This window comes from Megalobrama amblycephala, linkage group LG7 (genome assembly GCF_018812025.1).
Source record: "Megalobrama amblycephala isolate DHTTF-2021 linkage group LG7, ASM1881202v1, whole genome shotgun sequence".
Taxonomy (NCBI): Eukaryota; Metazoa; Chordata; class Actinopteri; order Cypriniformes; family Xenocyprididae; genus Megalobrama; species Megalobrama amblycephala.
This window is the reverse complement of record NC_063050.1, coordinates 54,840,186-54,860,057: the sequence shown is the minus strand read 5'-3', so window position 1 is coordinate 54,860,057 and position 19,872 is coordinate 54,840,186. Positions and strand designations below refer to the sequence as shown.

At 37.7% G+C, this 19,872-nt stretch overlaps 1 protein-coding gene across 2 annotated transcripts; it reads right to left on the bottom strand.

The window, feature by feature from the left end:
• Positions 1-1,482: 1,482 nt before the first annotated feature.
• On the bottom strand, positions 1,483-19,157 carry atad5b (ATPase family AAA domain containing 5b). Of its 2 annotated transcripts, none has more exons than XM_048198100.1 (14): positions 18,001-19,157; positions 17,740-17,887; positions 11,300-11,633; positions 7,391-7,479; positions 7,112-7,257; positions 6,847-7,000; positions 6,491-6,658; positions 3,957-4,108; positions 3,691-3,784; positions 3,555-3,619; positions 3,144-3,329; positions 2,149-2,897; positions 1,897-2,049; positions 1,483-1,719 (listed from the first exon to the last, which is right to left on the bottom strand). In XM_048198100.1, the coding sequence occupies exons 1-14, from the start codon at positions 18,760-18,762 to the stop codon at positions 1,647-1,649; spliced, it is 3,273 nt and encodes a 1,090-aa protein (XP_048054057.1). In that variant the 5' UTR covers positions 18,763-19,157; the 3' UTR covers positions 1,483-1,646. The 2 variants fall into 2 exon arrangements, with proteins under 2 accessions (XP_048054057.1, XP_048054056.1); XM_048198099.1 differs by having other exon boundaries at positions 11,300-11,636; positions 18,001-19,156.
• Positions 19,158-19,872: the final 715 nt, after the last annotated feature.

The following is a 19,872-nucleotide window of genomic DNA, read 5'->3' as shown; positions in this document are numbered from 1 at the left end:
CAATATAACATGACAATATTAAAAGGATATGCTTTTTAATATTAAATATCAAAACACGTTTCAAAATATGAAGCAAGAGTCTTGGGCACTTGTCAAATTTTGTGAAAAATGTTTAATGTTAAAAATGGTTAATTTGATTAACTACACCAGTAACACCAGTAACTCCCACCAGTTCTGCTGGGATATTTGAGGATTTAAGGGGAAATCACTTTATACATCCACAAATGATCTTGAGACCAGTTGGTTAAAGGTGCCCTAGATTCAAAAATTGAATTTACCTCGGCATAGTTAAATAACAAGAGTTCAGTACATGGAAAAGACATACAGTGAGTCTCAAACTCCATTGTTTCCTCCTCCTTATATAAATCTCATTTGTTTAAAAGACCTCCCAAGAACAGGCGAATCTCAACATAACACCGACTGTTACGTAACAGTCGGGGTGTACGCCCCCAATATTTGCATATGCCAGCCCATGTTCCCAACATTATGAAAGGCATTAGACAAGGGCAGAAAGTCTGGATGTGCACAGCTGAATCAACAGACTAGGTAAGCAAGCAAGGACAATAGCAAAAAATGGCAGATGGAGCAATAATAACTGACATGATTCATGATATCATGATATTTTTAGTGATATTTGTAAATTGTCTTTCTAAATGTTTCGTAAGCATGTTGTTAATGTATGTTGTTAAATGTGGTTAAAGTTACCATCTTTTCTTACTGTATTCAAGGAGACAAGAGCCGTCGCTATTTTCATTTTTAAACACTTGCAGTATGTATAATGCATAAAAACAACTTCATTCTTTATAAATCTCTCCAACAGTGTAGCATTAGCCGTTAGCCACGGAGCATAGCCTCAAACTCATTCAGAGTCAATGTAAACATAAAAATAAACACTGTACTTATGCGATTAGACATGCTGCATGACAAACACTTTGTAAAGATTCATTTTGAGGGTTATATTAGCTGTTTGAACTTTTTTTTATGTTGTTTAAGGCAAGCGCGAGCTCTTGGGGCGTGGAGCACGAGATTTACAGGGCCACACACCCTGAATCGGCTCATTTCTAATTATGCCCCAAAATAGGCAGTTAAAAAAATGAATTTAAAAAAATCTATGGGGTATTTTGAGCTGAAACTTCACAGACACAGTCAGGGGACACCTTAGACTTATATTACATCTTTTAAAAAAAGTTCTAGGGCACCTTTAAAAATAAAAAAGTGGCCTCAAAACTAGTTAGTTCTGAGAAAATCTATTTGTTTGCATATGGCACTTGGTTTGATGTTTAGTATGTAATGCAATGAAATTCAGATATTTTTAAACATGACTTACTAAGTGTTTGAATATTTGTTGGAGTCACAGTATATAGATATTATGAATGGTACTGTCGTGCATAACTAGAGAATGTCATTGTTCATTTGAGGTACCAGCGAAAATTCCCCACTGCTAATTAGTAAAATACATAAAAAAAAAAAAAAAAAAAAAAGTTTAACAAAATATATTTTCTTTATTTGACAAGAGTAAATGATCTTATAGAAGACTTCACATATATATTTCTGTAACCATGTACAAACACATCACATTCCTGTCACAATACAGTAAACAGTTTAGAAGTCATGGAGGTTTTCTAGAGCAGCCTGTCAGTCAGACATCAAGGAAAATCCGAGGCCATAAGCTCCAGTGTGCTTCTGGGCAGGTTAAGGCTTGAAAGGTAGTGTGAATGTCTGACAGTGAGAGACAAACAGAGCAAATCTTAATCATTAAACAAAGATCACATTAAATAATTGCAGTACATTTTATTTCTTATTATAAAGCATTAGAAATTTCCTAAGTACAACAGTGGCACATTCATGAATCTTGAGACTCCAAGCTGTACATGAACCATGCACAAATTCAAGTACCTGAATGAGTGCTGTTCTTTAACTCTCTCTGATCTACAGATTGAGCGCAGAGTGGGCAGGTAGTCCATGGAAAGAGCAGGTTTATTATTATGACAACAAACCTTTTTGCTAGAGATCAGTATGGATATAATTTCCTTGCACTTCTGGATACCACTGTAAAAGAAGTCAAAACCACACACCACAGGATATTAGAGTAGCACCACACAGAGATGAAGTTAACGCTTCATGTAAACTCATTTAATACACACATACCTAGGTGCACAGAATTTGCAGTGACACAATTTGAGGGTTTTTTTGTCAGATGGCAGAGAAAGGGCAGAAATAATTTGTTCCCATCTCTCTGAAGACAACATCTCCTTCAGCCTCACAGCTTCCATCCAGATCCCAGAGAGTTCAGTCTGGCACTGAAGAAAACCCAAACCTTCCACAATGGCCAATATCTGTGAGGAATTCTCGAAACATTGTCTAATCTGTTCCTCTCTTGGTAAGTCCAATAAGCTATCCTTCAGTGTGGCGCCCATCCAGCCAAGAGGTTCCGGTTTGCAATATCCAGTTCCACTGAGAGATGGTCTTTGTAAATAAGCATCCAGAAAAGACATGTTGTCAAAAAAATTTGCAATGCACACCAAATGCTGAAAAACCAGCATGAGTGAATTATCCTGTCCATTGACATCTGTTTCTGAGGCCAAATGATTAGTTTGCTTTGAAGGAACTGAGAATAGTTTTTTTGGCTCACAAGATGACAAATGTTTTTGTCCTCTGCGTATATAGAGTCTGTCTGGATTAACCTCATTTACATTTGCAGAGGTTTGTAACATCAAGCCTTTGACTGTCTTTTCTCCTTTAGTCTTGGGATTTATTGACTCTTGATGATGAGAGGATTGAGATGTGAAATGTGGAGAAAATAGTCTTTCGATGTTGGAGTACAGTAGACCTCCTCCCGTTTTCTCTGCCAGGATCTCCAGACATCTGCTGTTTTCCAGCTCAGTCCATGATCCACACTGTGTAATTTAAGACAGAATACACACATTAGGTGTATTACTATGAGGCCTACAAGCTCTGTGAGAAAAGCAGCATAAAGTGTGATCCACTTTTATGCTTAGGTTCTACACAAGTGTGCAGTGACACATAACATAAAACACCCAATGATCTATTACATGACCATGCAAAACTTTGAGACTGATGACAGTTTGCATTTCTAAAACTGAATGTACAGAAAAATAAGTTGTAAGGCAAATCTGGCTCACTTTGAGTGTGTTCTTGAGAATTTGTTGTTCTGTTCTCCCACCACCACTACAGACCCAGAGCTGAAGCTGGAGAATACTCTGTCTGATATCCCCCTTATTCTGACACAACAAAAAAGCCATGTCTTCTGGATCAGTCCTCATGTTCTCCACCACACACATGCACTGCAGATAGCTCCTGATGGTTTGCTGATGGAGTTTAAAATGATACATAATATTATTACTTAAAATAATTATGCAATTAATCAAAATAATATTAATGCCATAAGATAAGAGCTAATTCAAACAATTGCATCAACAATTGTCATTGTGATACAAAAAGGGTGAACAGTAACTTACAATATCTGTGAATAGTGTAATATGTATAATTGAATATGTAATATGTAAATATGAATATTTAAATGTTTTTCTTACCAGTGAAGGAGTTTGGAAATGGACTTCATCAAAATGCCCCTTAAGTCTTCTACCAAATAATGGATCTGTAAGGAAGCATCATTTTAACAAACAAATAAACACTTATCTGCATTTTATGCAATTATTGGTTGCTCACCATTGGTTGTTAGAATTATGGGTCTTTTGGTTGTGCTCATGAAAGTCCTAATTGCTGCAAGAAATCCAACATCTTCAGGAAAAATGACATCAACCTGGGGGACACATTTAACATTGAAAGCACATTTAAAAAAAACATGAACAAATAGAAAGGAGTTTAAATCAGCAAAATTAGTTAATTATAAGTTATTTTTTTAATAAACAGTTAATTAAAAGCATTTATGATGCTCTCACTCAGTCTGCAAAGCAGTCTCTTTCACTTTTTACCTCCTCAAACAGAATGAGTGACATGGGGATTGTTTGGCTCTGCCTGACTGATGTAGGATCTTTAGAAGAACATGTTAACTCCTTATCTCCTTCTCTCTTGTCCTTAAAACCCGACCCTGAACTCTGAAGTCTACCCGGCTTCAGTTCGACAGCTGTTGTAATCAGATTTGTGATGAATAATCAATATAATCGTAATACTTTACATTAAAGTTTCATTAGTTAACATCAGTTAACTACTTTAGTTAACAAGAACTAAGAATTAAAAATACTTCAACAGCATTTATTAATCTTAGTTAATGTTAATTTCAACATTTACTAATATGTTATTCAAATCAAAAGTTGTATTTGATAACATTAGTTAATGCACTGTAAACTAACATGAACAAATCAATGAACAGCTGGATTTGTATTAAATAACATTAACAAAGATTTATAAATACCAAATGCAATTGCCAATAACAAATGTATTGCTAATTGTTAATTCATGTTAATACATTAAAAAGGCACAATATGTACATTTTTGCCACTAGAGGTCACTTATTCAAAACAAAGGCATAGCTTGATGATGCCTTGATTTTGTGGAATCATGCGAGGTGTTGTCTTCTCTTCACGTCTACAGCCTAAGGAAAAGAATCTGAACGGGACTCGGGCAGAAATCCTAATCATTATTATTCTATAATAACATTATTATACTAATCAGATTATTAACATTACTGTAGTATGAAGCAGAGCAAGGCGAGTGCTGTGCGAGCAGAAACGAGGCCGTTGGAGTAATTGCTAGACGAGCGAGACACACGTGTTGAAAGTTGTTATAGTGCTACTCTGCGTTCGTTAAATGAAAAAAAAATTATATCTCTGATGACGCATCTATAATATGGTTTGTTGAAAACAACGTGCAAAACAGATGGATTCGGCTAATGTATGTTTCAGTCGAGCATTCTAGTTTCCCAATACGTTACAACAACAATGAACGTGGACAAAACTGTCACTCGTTGTAAACAAATGTTCAATGACGTGCCGAAAGCTCTATGACCAGTCATTTACGCCGTGATCACCCAGGTGTTGATGGTGCGCAACGCGAGCGCAGGTGAGACCTGAACATCTCACGTTGCTATCTGTGTTCAAACTAAACTCATTTAAACCTTGCCAATTTAAACATTCATCCGTAAGACACGAAAGAGAACTCGCGCACGCTGTGAGGAGATTTGTGTGTGCGCTCATCTGAAGCTCGTTCATGGAGAGCCGCGTCACAGCGCACAAATACTCTCAAATTATCTTTCGAGTCTTGCACCTAAACGGACAAATTCACACAAAAATTATGTCAAAATGCCCATCTTAGCGAGTATCCTAACAAACATAGTAGGTTATGTCTTAAGGAGAAAGAGACAGACAACGCATGTGTATCAGTATCAGTGTACTGGATCTTTGAATTATGTCTTCAAGGGAAAGCAGTCTAATATTCCTACTCTGTGTTTTAATGTTATTCGAACAAAGCATGGAGAAATCACCCTTGACTGAATAGATTTTGTAACTTAAATATTGTTTCATCTTTATTTAACTATTCAACAAAGTTTATATGCAGCGTTGTTTTATATTTGATTACTTTATTCAGTTTCTGTACCTGAAAACTATTGTTAATACATAAACCTATAAAGCATTGTTTATTTTATTTGTATCTTAGCTCTCATGTATTTATTTGTGCTGTTTCTTGTTTGTCCTATTTGTACAATTGTCCTATTTTTTTTACTAAACATAGCACATACCGAACTGTACCGAAACCGTGACACTAAAACCGTGATACAAACCGAACCGTGAGAAATCTGAACCGTCCCACCCCTAGCGTTCACTCAGCAGTTACTATGAAACACTTTTTGCACACTGCAGTAAGCTAGACCGATATTAGGCATGGTAAAACATGGTACTCCCTGTAAATCAAGAAAACGAGATTTAAACAATAAGACTTACTGTGTTGAGCTATATAACATAATTAGTTTTCTGTTGATAAATGTATCCATCCAAACAGTTGCTCACCTGTCTAATAAAACACATATTATATTAAAGCATCTGTGGTATTTCCATGGTTTCTACAAAATAAAACCGGAAACAGAGGATAACGTGGGTATGATGTCATTGATAGGCGAGCACGGACACGGTCTGTGTCCTGGTTAATATTGCTTATCTCTCTGGATTTAAACATTCTTGGAAACATGCAAGTACACAAGTCAACAAAATATATAACATTGTTCTAGTGGTTTTTGGATATTTTAATCCAAAAATCTTACATATTGTGCCTTTAACTAATTAGTAAATGAGACCTGATTGTAATCCAAAATAATAATGACAATTGTTCATATTTATAAAAGTATCTAGTTCATGCTCCATTATTATTCTTCAGATATTATAGAATGCTTATACAATACAATGCTTACTTATTTTACCCAGACAAAGCAGATATATCTTTGAAATGGTTTAGCGAAACAGGCCCATTTTACATGTTCTTGTAAAACATGGCTTAATTAACGTAGTACACTTACCATGAATGTGGCGTTCAGGACCATCAGAGGTTTTACCTACAGATTTTTTGCTACTCAACTTGAAGAAACGAGTGAGTTTTACTGGTTGTGATTTACCACTTAGACAGGAAGCACTAGGAGAATTTGAAGTGCCCTTAGATGAAGTAACCTTTCTATTGGCTTCATCGCCTGTGAAAAAAGGGGAAATGTAGTCAATGATTTCAAAATTATTCAGTTTGAATAAACAGCATTAATTATATGACTATCCCCTTTCACTCATATTGGTCATCCATTTGAGAATCCATGAGAAATTTTGTGCAAGACAATATCAACTGATGAACCAAAAATTCATATTGTAAACTAAGACGTTCACTCACAAGGTGGAGCAGGTTTTATTTTGCTTTGGTTAATGATTTCAGGTTTGAGGGTTTTAATTTTCTGTATGTCCACCTGATGAGACTGAGTCGCTTCTGTCAGCTGGGAGAGGATGAGACGACCACAGCGCAGGACTGAACTATTCACCTCAAACACCTGTGTGACCAAGGAACAGAGGAAGACGTCATTAAGGCAGGTTTAACAGACAGCCAAGATTACGCTTATTGTGATAAACACTCTGATAAAATGAAAACATATTGCACTGACCTTAAATCCCAGCTCCTGTGCACAGGCATAAACAGCAGCTGTTTTGCCCACTCCGGATGGACCGATCATGAGCACTGTGTTACACAGGTCCTTCTCATGGTCTATGGATACAGTATCACCCTCAAAATCACCACAGTCCCATGACTCTACCAGAATAGAAGTTTACACATATTTCTCAGTTACAGAACAATACAGGCTTGACAAATATAATATTTAATTATTATGATAATAATATTATATTCTATTGCAAAAACTGCAAGTGCTCTGGCAGTTACATACCATTACTGTTTTCTTCTTTCATCCTCATTTCTTCTTGTCGTCTTCTCCTCTCCTCACTGTCTGCCCTTAATTTCCATTCTTTTAACCAGCTGTCATTGGAAGAATGAACAAAAGGAGATGCATTTCTGTTTGTCAGTACTGTCTAGTATATGAATCTTTTGGCCATTATTGTGTAGTAAAATACATAACAGACTATTTTTATTTTAGTGACATACTAATCATATGACGTTCCTCTAAAACAGTGGTTCCCAACCTTTTTGACTTTAACATTGCCCACAATATTCGAATGCCCCACCCCATGTAGGCTATTAAGTTTCCACTGGTAATAAGTTTGATTAATAAGTTAATCTAATAAGTTTTGTTTTCATTTTTTTTTTAATGTACAGAAATTAGTACATTAGAGTGTTCAGAAAATAAAATAAGTAACTATTTTAGTTATAAATAATGAAGCTGAATGTTCATCAGGGTTCCCACTTTAACCAATGAATTTACATGACTCTTACAGTCATTTGCAATTTACTTGATAACTATTCTTTTTTTTTTTTTTTTAAGAACAGTTTCTACAATTTATATTTATGACATTTGCTGAGGCCCTCTGATTCACAAGCCACCCCTTTAAACATGTGACTTTTGGGTTATCAACCCTGATTGTGAATAGGAATAGTTCACCCAAAAACAAAAATTATGTCATACACTACACACATTTCGTTACCGTTTTTTTCCATTAAAAAGTTTTTTTTTTTTTTCACCCATCTCAAACCTGCCACATTCAAAACAAGGAAACCAGTTAAGTTTTAGTGTAATTTCTTCTACTCCTCAACCTTCTTCTGTAGCATTGCTGTGCAGTATCTCACAAAAGTGAGTACACCCCTCACATTTCAGCAACCATTTTAGTTTATCTTCTCAAGGGACAATACTATAGAAATGAAACTTGGATATATTTTAGAGTAGTCAATGTGCTCCTTGTATAGCAGTATAGATTTACTGTCCTCTGAAAATAACTTAACATACAGCCATTATTGTCAAAATAGCTGGAAACAAAAGTGAGTACACCCTAACTGATAACAGTTGTATGTTATTTAACCATGCAAAGCCACATGTCCTATTCATCATGTTCATGTTTTTGTCTGCTTGACAGGAGCATACAAATGTGTGGATCTTGTATTAGAGCAGTGAAAATTTGATGCTTTGAGTACATTTCTCTCATACTGATCACTGGATGTTCAACATGGCACCTCATGGCAAAGAACTCTCTGAGGATTTGAGAATTAGAATTGTTGCACTCCACAAAGTTGGCCTAGGCTAGATGATGATCAGTAACACCCTGAAACTGAGTTACAGCACAGTGGCCAGGGTCATATACCCCCTTTCCACCAGCACGAAACAGGTGCTAGTTCAGAGCTAGTGCTAGTGCCAGTTCGGAGTTGGTTCAACTGACGAGCCTTCTAAGAACCGGTTTGCCTTTCCACAGGCTAGAGAGCCACCACAGAGCCAGGTCTTGCGTCACTGTATACGTCTCATATTTCACAGCAAAGCTAGCGCCGCAGCGGCAAACACAAATACACCAGGCTCGTTTGAGATGCATCAGCTTCTCACAAAGCGATCGGCGCATGACATCAAAGCTCCGCGAGAACGATCCAAAAGTACAAGGAGTCGTATGCCGAAGTATCTCCGAAGAGACGCGCATTTAGGTCTGCGCATGCGCATTAGCTTGATCAAGCCTGAAAAAATACATTTTTTTTGTCATGATTCAAGCGTTTAGAAACTAAATTTATGAGTCGGTTGTTGTTAGATTTCATTGGTGATTTCAAATATGAAATTTAATCGTAAGGTTGGCGAACAGTTTTGGAGAATCTGATGTTTCCCCATTCGAAGAGATAGGAGCTGCATGATGCCCAGGATGCCCGAGAGGCGTTTCAAAGATGGCCGCCGAGTGAAATGACTTGTCTTAAAGGGACTTTGGATTAGCTGCTATTTCAAAAATGGTGGTCACAAGTTTCTTGTTGGTCACGGTAACCCCGCCCCCAGCCCCTGACGCAAGCGGTTCTTACTTCTAGCCCAGCAATGTTTTGGTGCTACTTACGAACCACTTTTTCTGGTTCGGAGCTGCTGCTTTGTGTGTCGAAAGACAAAGAACCGATTTGAAACTAGGCTCTGGCTCTGAACCAGCACTCAAACTGCCTTGGTGGAAAAGGGGTAATAGAGAGGTTTTCCAAGATGGGTTCCACTCGGAACAGGCCAAAGAAGTTGAATCAAAGAAGTTGAGACCTTGTGCTGTGCATCAGGTGCAGAAGCTGGCTTCAAAAAAGATGCATGAGTGTTGCCAGCATTGCTTTAGAGGTTGCAGAAGCAGAAGTTCAGCTTGTCAGTGCGCAGACCATACACTGCACACTGCAACAAGTCGGTCTGCATGGTCATCGTCCCAGAAGCTGGCTCACAAGAAAGCCCGCAAGCAGTTTGCTGAAGACAACCTGTCCAAGAGCATAAATTACTGGAACCATGTCCTGTGGTCTGATGAGACCAAGATAAACTTGTTTGGCTCTGTTACATGCATGTATATTTATGTATTTGCCTGCCCTCTAGGGGCAGGAAAAGTGTGATTTACATTTGTCCTATTTAGCAGATTCCTTACACCTGTGGACTATTATCCCGTGCTTAAAGGAAGCCAAGTTGCCACACTTCAGGGACGGAACTTGAGCGACCGTCCCGAGATGGAGCTGCGCTCTCTTTTGTGTTTAGCCCTTTATTTTCCTGTCTAATTTCTCCCACTCACTGTTATATTTTGTCTTATTTCAATAAATTCCCCTATTTGACCGAGCCATTGTGTCATCCCTTTCTTATGTTATGGCAGTGGCTGTAACATAATTGGGGGCTCATCCGTTGTTTTTTTTTCTTTCTCTCAGCTGTTTAGTGTGGGAGAAAGAATGCGTATGGCCGTGTCTGGCTGTAACAGGCTCAGATGGTGTCCAGCATGTGTGTGGACGCCCTGGTGAGGAGTACTGAGCAAATTGTGTTTTGCCTACAGTAAAGCATGGTGGTGGTAGCATCATGGTCTGGGGCTGCATGATTGCTGCTGGTACTGGGGAGCTCTGCTCCATTGAGGGAAACATGGATTCCAACATATACTGTGACATTCTGAAACAGAACATGATGCCCTCCCTTCAGAAACTGAGCTAAACGGCATGATAATGACCCCAAACACACCGCCAAAATGACAACTGCCTTGCTGAGGAAGCTAAAGGTGAAGGTGATTGAGTGGGCAAGTATGTCTCCAGACCTGAACCCTATTGAGCACCTGTGGGGCATCCTCAAGCAGAAGGTGGAGAAGCGACATGTTTCTAACATCCAGCAGCTCCATGATGTCATTACAGAGAAGTGGAAGAGGATCCCAGCAACAACCTGTGCAGCTCTGGTGAATTCCATGCCCAGGAGGATTAAGGCAGTGCTTGATAACAATGGTGCTCACACAAAATATTGACACTTTGGACACAGTTTTGACATGTTCACTTAGGGTGTACTCACTTTTGTTGCCAGTTATTTAGACAATAATGGCTGTATGTTGAGTTATTTTCAGAGGACAGTAAATCTGTACTGCTATACAAGCTGCACATTGTCTACTCTAAAGTATATCCAATTTTCATTTCTATAGTATTGTCCCTTGAGAACATATAAAATGGTTGCTGAAATTTGAGGGGTGTACTCACTTTTGCGAGATACTGTATGCTTCAGACTTAAAAAGACTTAAAAGTTGTACAGACTAAATTTTTGTTTTGTGACTTTGGGATGTATTTTTTGTATAGAAAAAAAAAAAAAAAAGAAAAAAAAAATCTTGAGACTGAGTGATTAAATTACATATTTTTGGGTTAAACTACTAGGCTACCATCTAAAATTAATGCAGTGACATTTCACCTGTGTAGTTGCCGTACTGATGCAGAGTTGCCAATGACTTCTCTAGACTTTTGAGGTTTATATTTATCTGTCCAGAGAACATCCACTCTTTGTAGACAACCGCGCCATGGGTCCAGATGAACAGATGTTCGGCTCAGTCGGTTTCTGTATTTTGCATGAGAGTGGGTTAAACTATCTGAAAATAGCTCAAAATCCAACTTATCAGCAGAAATACTGCCTTTGTTTGTCTTAGGACTTTTGTATGTCCTGTCACACATCTGTTCTTGCAACTCTCGTTTTCTCTTTCTCTGGACAGAGGAAGCTGAAGGATGCTTGGAATAGTCAGTTTTTTCTGCTTCTGAAAATGAGTGGCAGTAAAACATGGAAAAACTTGCATCAATAAAAGTAAAAAACAAAAACCTTACAATCATAAAACATTACAAAAAAAGCCATTTCCCAAATCCTGACAGATTTACAGTAAATCAGATTTTTTTTATGATTAATCTTAGTTTTAGTTTGATGACTATAGTAGTAGTAATAGAAATGTTAATGCCATGTCAGCATGTGGGAAATGCCTTTTTTCATAGTAAGAGCTGAATTACTAGTTATACAAGAGTTGCATAAATACAATAAAAATAAAAATAGAGAAATAGAGAAAAAAAAAATTAAGAACAAAAATTCTGGTAATATCTTACTAAAGTCATTTGATTAGTATATTTTTGTTTTCTCTATCATGAGAAACTAGCAGCAGCATGATGAATGGGTGGGTGGTTAGGTTATGTAGTTTTTCACCCCATTACTAGAAAGGTACAGTGGGTACAGTCTTCATAACCCTATTAAATTTGCAGCTTATATATATATATATATATATATATATATATATATATATATATATATATATATATATATATATATATAATTAGTATTAGTATTAGTATCATTGTGGCGACCAAGGCGGGCGAGAGCCGTGAGAGAACGGCGCGAGATCTTGAGTCTCTCACGGAGGAGTTCCGGATACATAAAAGGAGGAGTCATCGCCAGCCGCCAGGAGGCGGTCGAGGATCGGGCCATCCACCGAGCGTCCAGTGCCATCGAATGGCACCGCGAGGAAGAGCCTCTCGGCAGACCATAGGGGTACTCAACAGGCGGCCCGCGGGCCGCATCCGGCCCGTCAGCATTAAATTTGTGGCCCGCATCATGCTACATATAAATGTATTTTTATTATAATTTGCGTTCAAAATTAGCGTGAATATTACTTCGTTTTTTTACACGTACACTAGGGTAGGCGTGCAGTGCGCGTGACGCTGTAATCATCTGCAGAGAACGCATATAGTGAACGCGCGCAGCGCAGTTTTTCTAACCGCAAAGAACAATGTAAACTGAAGGCACTTTGCACGCGCGCATTGAATAGTTTTTGCACTAATTTACTTTGTCCACAAGGTGTCAGCACTGAAACGGGCTGTTGTTTCAGTCTGAAAAGAAACGGAGAAGACAGAACAAGAGTAACAACAAACACAATAGCCGACCGTGTTGAAGAGCGCTCGTTTGAGGGGATTAAAAGATACCAGCAACTCTAATTTTAAACAAGTACAAAGACATTTTATTGTAACTATTTGAGCGAAAAAGACTAGACAAGCATGAATCTCTCTAGTGCGCATGTGTCGAGCACTTGTGTTCGTGAACGCCATCAAAGGCTCGAGACTGTGCGCGCAAGTAAAAACAAAGTAACCTTATTTTTCCATGATAAAAATTCAGTTGACATTCCTCAAACTTTGCAAGTTGTCGAGCAGCATGAAAAACAAACCTTTTATTCTTAATGTCAATGTGTTATAAACAGAAAGCAAGCAGCGCTCCCATTACAGATCTGTCCTCACATCATTGAGCTCACGGAGAATATCTGATTTATCATGTTTACAACATTGGTTATAGTTAAATAATTCATGAGATTGTGATTGAACATTAAAAAAAAAAAAGAAAAAAAAAAGATTTTTGGATTCTGACCAAATTAAAAGGTAGGTAGCCTAATAATAATACGAATGATAAAACATTTATTCTCTGAGTATAAATAGGTGCTATAAAAAGTGTTAAAAAGGTGCAATGGAGTATAAAAAGACTATAAAAATTGCAATGTTTTTGTCTTACGGACAAACTCTCATCAGCCAGTGAACAACAGCCATACCTTAAATTTCTTGTGAAAACAATGCAGACATTTCAAATGAACAAGGATTTCATTTCATCAGTTCTTGTTTTTCTTTATGCATTTGTACATTAAGAATACAGCAAGACAAGCTATTAGTCCCTTTTTTAAATGCCATTTGTCATGTTCAGTGACACTTATAAAAGGACACCATACTATTAAGACTTAGCTAGATAATAAACTGCACTTTTAGTAAATAAACAGTAAAACTACAAATATTGTCTTAAGTAGGCCTAAATAAAAGTCTTGCGATCAAATTTATAATTTGTGGCCCTTCGCATTTCATTTGGTTAAAATGCGGCCCTCTTGGCCTCTGAACTTGAGTACCCCTGCCATAGACTGTAAGCTGAGGACCGAGCGGCAGTGTCTGGGAACCGGACGTTCAACGTTTTTAACGTTCAACAAAACTTTAATTCAAAATAAACAAATACAAAACGAAAGTAATGCCGGCAGACCCTTACGGACGTCTGCCGGCCACACAAACATAATAAAACATAAAATAAAGTCCAGACCAGGGGCCCGTTCTTCGTACGTCTCTTATTACATCCGAGATCAAATGACACATCCAAGATGATATCATCGTGCTAATCATGATCCGGCTAATTGGGTTCTTCGAACACACCTGTTGTGTATAATTAGTATCGCTGGATTGAGTTATCTGAGATAATTGCGCGTTCATGTATTGGCTTAAAAGGGGATATGTATCGATAGTAGAAACATTGATCAGCAATGCAGCGATTGGCTGGAGTCAAGACGGCAACGTAATGACATCATAGAATGAGAAAAGACACCTGACGAAAAACTTGACGATAGTGATGGGAAGTTCGGATCATTTTACTGACTCGGACTTTTGAGTCTCGTTCAACAAAATGAACGAATCTTTTTTCGAGTCATTTCGTTCATTTCGTTCATTTTAGCAAAATGTAATTAAAATGTTACGTGTTACTTCCCCAACACATCTACTACTTATGCAAACGTTGATCCCACTACAAACAATACAAAACTACAATGCTATAAGATTCAGAAATGATTAATTCATTACTGGGTCTTCAGTTTATGACAAGCTGATTAAGCTCACCTCACCTCTTGTCTGACAAGTCTTCGGGTTTAAGTCATTCCTTAATGACGTGACAGGCAGTCCCATGCTAAACCAATGCAGTCTGAGCCGGAAAGAGAATTGATTAGTTCATTTCATGAGTCTTTCGGGTTTTTGAGTCGTTCCTTAAACACGTGACAGACCCATACACTAAGCCAATGCAGTCTGAGCCGGAAAGAGAATTGATTAGTTCATTTCATGAGTCTTTCGGGTTTTTGAGTCGTTCCTTAAACACGTGACAGACCCATACACTAAGCCAATGCATTCTGAGCCGGAAAGAGAATTGATTAGTTCATTTCATGAGTCATTCGGGTTTTGAGTCGTTCCTTAATCATGTAACAGACCCATACGCTATTTCTGACATTTCTGTCACTGTTTTTGTTACTGTTTCTTGAGGATCTGTGGTGTGTTATTATAAATAAATAAAGCCCTGTTATAAATAAAATATTGATTAATTTATCTTTTTGACTGTCTATCTGTAAATAAACACTAGGCTATATAATAATATAATAATCCAAGACTACAATACAAAGTATTTATAGCCTAGTTTGTTCATTTTTACTCCAATTTTGAGTTTGCTGTTATAATAATTGCTTTTCCTAGGCAGACTTGACATATTGGTCTAATATATGTATAAGAAGATTGCTCAAAAAGGACATAATGACATAAATTAAAAGCAAATAACATTTTGAATTTGAATTATTAATGTTAGTTTAAAACATCAAGGTTATGAAAACTTCAGAGAAATGACTCAAAGACTCAAAGACTCAAAGACTCAAAGACTCAAAGACTCAAAGACTCAAAGACTCATGAAATGAACTAATCAATTGAATCATCAGGTGAACTACTTCTAGCAGTACAGAACCTGTAGAATATTGCACATGCGCGACTGAACGAATCACCCCCCGAGACGACTCGTTCTTCCCGAGTCACATTAAAGATTCGTTCAAAATGAACGAATCGTTCAAGAACGACACATCACTACTTGACGAATTTCTAGACATTTATAAGGAAACAGCCAAGTGAATAAATGACAGAAGAACGATATAAATGTTAGATAAATGAAATGTGCACTATTTTTTTTTTTTTTTACATGATTACCCAATTATTTAGGCTATATTCACAATTTCTATTATTTGTACATTCAATTTTTTATTTCAATGTTGTAATTAGCAACTAATTTACCTTTGAAGCATATTTGACAGCATTAATTAAAGTTTCTTAAGGGTCAAGATCAAGTTATCTGCATTTCCTGCGCTTCATCAAGCCACTCCCATAATATATGTCGCGGTTCAAATGCACAAATGCATGTATGGCATAGACATCTGTACATCATGTGTGTAAAACTCCAATAAAAAATATTACGTAATTATTCCCTCACGAATGAATCTCTCACAGAGTAAAACTGTCGGTGTCTATATTATGACACTACATGGCATTATAGTGTTATTTGCAAATTTATTTTTAAATCATTATTATTGTCCCTGGTTTACATTAGGGTACTCTTGTGGGAAAGTAGCAGAGGCTGGGACAGACTTTAAACATCACCTCCGCGTAAAAAGATGCAATCTAATCCTGTTTACATGAAATAAGCCTGCTCCCGAGCAGGTTTGAGCTTACGGACCTGTTGCTATGACAGCAAGTCTAGGATGAGCTTCGAAGAACCAAACGATCCAAGATCATGCCAAATCGTCAACAATCAAATCCAGCTAACTGAGTTAGCGACGTACGAAGAACGGGCCCCTGGTCCTTTCTCGTCCTTTACTGTCGTCGCTCCTCCTCTTATGCTTCCAGAGCTCCTCCGTGAGAGATTCTCGCGCCTTTCCCTCACGGCTCTCGCCCGCCCTGGTCGCCACAATCATCAATAAAATTATGTCAGATCTTTTTCCACCTTTACACCCTTTCATAATGTACATCCTTTCATAATCCATGGCCTGTAAATTGTGAAGAGGCACCAGTAAGGAGAAACGTACAAAAATATTTCCAAAACCATTAGATGTGCCATGGAATAACATGAAGGCCATTATCAACAAGTGGAGACAATGGACAGCACAATGACATTCCAAAGAACAGGTCACCTGTCAAAAACTGATGTAAAATTACAAAATTAAATCTCATCAAGGAGACTGCCAAGAGACTTGCAGTATCATTAAAGGAGCTGCAAGAATATCTGGCAAATATTGATCACTTGCTGTATGTGACAACATTGTCATGTATTCTTCATTTATCTGGCATGGGGTAGGGTAGCCAGACAAAAACAACAACAACAAACACACATAAATAAGCCTGCTTTTTGCCAAAACCATGTGGCAAAATGTCTGATGATACCTAACTGAACTTTTGGACCATAATTTTAAAAGGTATGTTGGCACAAAGACAAGACTGGTCATCATCCAAACACTACTATACCCACGATGAAGCATGCTGATGCTGTAGGGCTGCTTCAGTTCAGCTGAGACCAGGGCAGTAGTCAAAATAGAAGGAATCATGGAGTGTGTCAAATACTGGATAATTTTGGCACAAAACTTGCAGGCCTGTATTAGAAATCTGAAGATGAAGAGGAATTTCATCACAGCACGATAAGTCAAAGTCAAAGATCAAAGAAATGGCTCCAGAAGAAGAAAAGAAGAACATTTTCAAATGTCCCAGTCGGAGCCCAGTCCTATATCCAATGGGGAGATTTTTTTTTTAACACGGATGAAATGCCTTAAACAGGGATGTAGACAGAGGATCCCCCTGAAATAAGATTAATCTGAGGCTCTTTTTGCAAGGAAGAGTGGGACAAATAGCGTTGATATACTCTTATGGCAGCTGTATTAAAAGCAAAAGGTGTTTCAACCAAGTATTAGTTGAGGTGTGTGCACACTTGTGCAACAAGGATATTTTAAATCTTCCATTGTTCCCCCCATTAAATGTTTATATTTATTTGTTATATGATTTTTGTCTGTTTCAACATTATATTAAATGTGGAAAAAGATCTGACATGGATTTAAATGGATGCATTTCTTATATCTCAAAAAGCTGTAATTATAATAAGGGTGTATAAACATTTTTATACCCACTGTAAATAAATACAACAAAGATCTTTGTCTGTTGCTTCCTCTTTAAAAAATTGAGAGGTAGGTTGTGAACATCTATTTGTTGGTAAAAACATGTCTAATTTCCTACCCAAAGCAGAACTCTCCTCAGGTTTAGTTCTCTTGCTCAGGAGAAGAGTGAGAAACCTGTGGATGGGAAACTTCAAATTGAGTATCTGAATCTCTTCCAGAAACTCACTGCTGATTTCATTGGGAAATTCATTTCTCCAGCCAGACATCTGAGAACAAAAATAAACACAAATACTGAGCAAACTAATTATTCTACTATACTATACAAAATAATCAACAACATGAGAGAGAGAGAGAGAGAGAGAGAGAGAGAGAGACCCACCATTTCTCTGAGGATTTTGACATTGGTTGATTCTTTACAGATGTTCTGAGCAGTCCGAGGCGTGATGAAAGTCAGGGCTTGGCCAATATCATGATGTTTTGTGCTCTCTGGGGTTTGTCCAATGTTAACTTCTGGCTGATCCATCAAACGGTCCCCCTTACTGGTGTTTATTCGTAAACAGCTGGACAACACCTCTTTATTAGCTGCAAAATGATCAATGTCTGGCTTTAAGCTTCTGTCACTTGAGCTACGTTCCCTCTCCGCAGGAACAGAGACAAACTGAACACCCATATTGCTGCTCATCCTCTTTAATGCCAGTTTATTGCGTTTCATAAATCCCTTTGTAGATACCTCATTTTGCATTTGGGAAACGCTTTGCAAAGTTTGAGAATGGCGTCTTTCATTTCTTATGCTTTCTGTGGGAAGTTCTGATGATAAAGGAAGACAAACTGAATTGTCTTTACCGTCAATAGCTATGGCAGCATCTGTAAATAGTTTTTCTTTACCGTTAATGAGAATAACGTCACAAGATGCATTGGACTCCGGGGTCTCAGTCACGTGGGTAAGCCTGTTTCCGCAGTCAGTTAAATTCTCCAATCCTTTGTGTGTTTTTGTTCGTTTCAGCCTGTTGTGTTTTGGGAGCACCTGGATTTTGCATTTGCCGTCCGTCTCCAGGTTCGTAAGGCAGGTCCTTCTGTCGGAGACACTTCCGGAAGAGTTCTTGTTTCTAGTAGGCTGAGGTAGAGAGAACGGCGTTTCCATGTTGCCATATATATATATAATCCATCCCTACAGTAAACACTTTAACTGCAACAAGTAACAGTCACAGTTGTATCTTCATATTTCATAATTAACCGTTCCAGTTTCTCGCTTTGGATAAAAAGTCATTGCTGTACATTAATGATGAATACCGTGCGCGTTTTGTGCATTATCGCGCTTTTAAATTCACGGAATTGTTACGGGTTTGTACCAACATGGAGCAAGGTTTGACGGTCTAATATTAAATCTCGCGCCAAGCAGAAAGGCGATTGCTGCTGCTCATGGGGTGCGTCCATTAGATGCCTTCTCACATGACGTTCACTCTCCCCATTGGATATGACTGTCACGAAGGCGTGGCTTCTCGCTTTACGGCTGCTAAAATCCAGAGCCATAGAGAGACAGAGTTGCGACAACGGAAGTTCAAAACGCTTGATCGTCACGTGATTCGTGTAGCCTTCAGATAGTTCCAGGAAGTGCTTCGGCGGCAATTCAAATGATAGGGTTAGAGAGACAGAACCGTGATTTTTGGTAATTTGTAGTCAATAAATGCATCGGTTTACAATATTTATGTAATACACCGACATGTGAATGTAGCATGTGTTTGTAGTTACAGCAATGTTGTTTTTAAAAGATAAAAACCTGCTAATATTTGAGGATTAGTGTTGTCAACCAGCGCTGCCTGCCTTGTTAACATATTTCTGGCTAACATTACCTTGTTTAAAGATCGCGTTGCAGTTGTTTTGAAGTATTTTTATGTTTTTAAACTTGTATGTTAGTTAAGGGCAATCATGTCATGTTCACTATGGTTTTACAGGGACAGGAGACCTGCAAGTGACAGGTTGTCTTAAAAAACCCATTGCAAATAAGTGAAATGTAAAATTTAATTAAGTGAAATTTAATTAATCTTAATGTTAACAATTATATATACTATATATATTATATATACATTCATACACAATATATTCAATTCTAAAATAAAACATTATACACACATTGACTTTTGCACTGATTTAGTGCAATGGATTTATACATTTATAATAAACTGCATGTCAAGCATTTCGTCTGTCCTTTCCTACATGTTCTTGTAGTCTCCCCGCTATGGTTTGCAGTGTT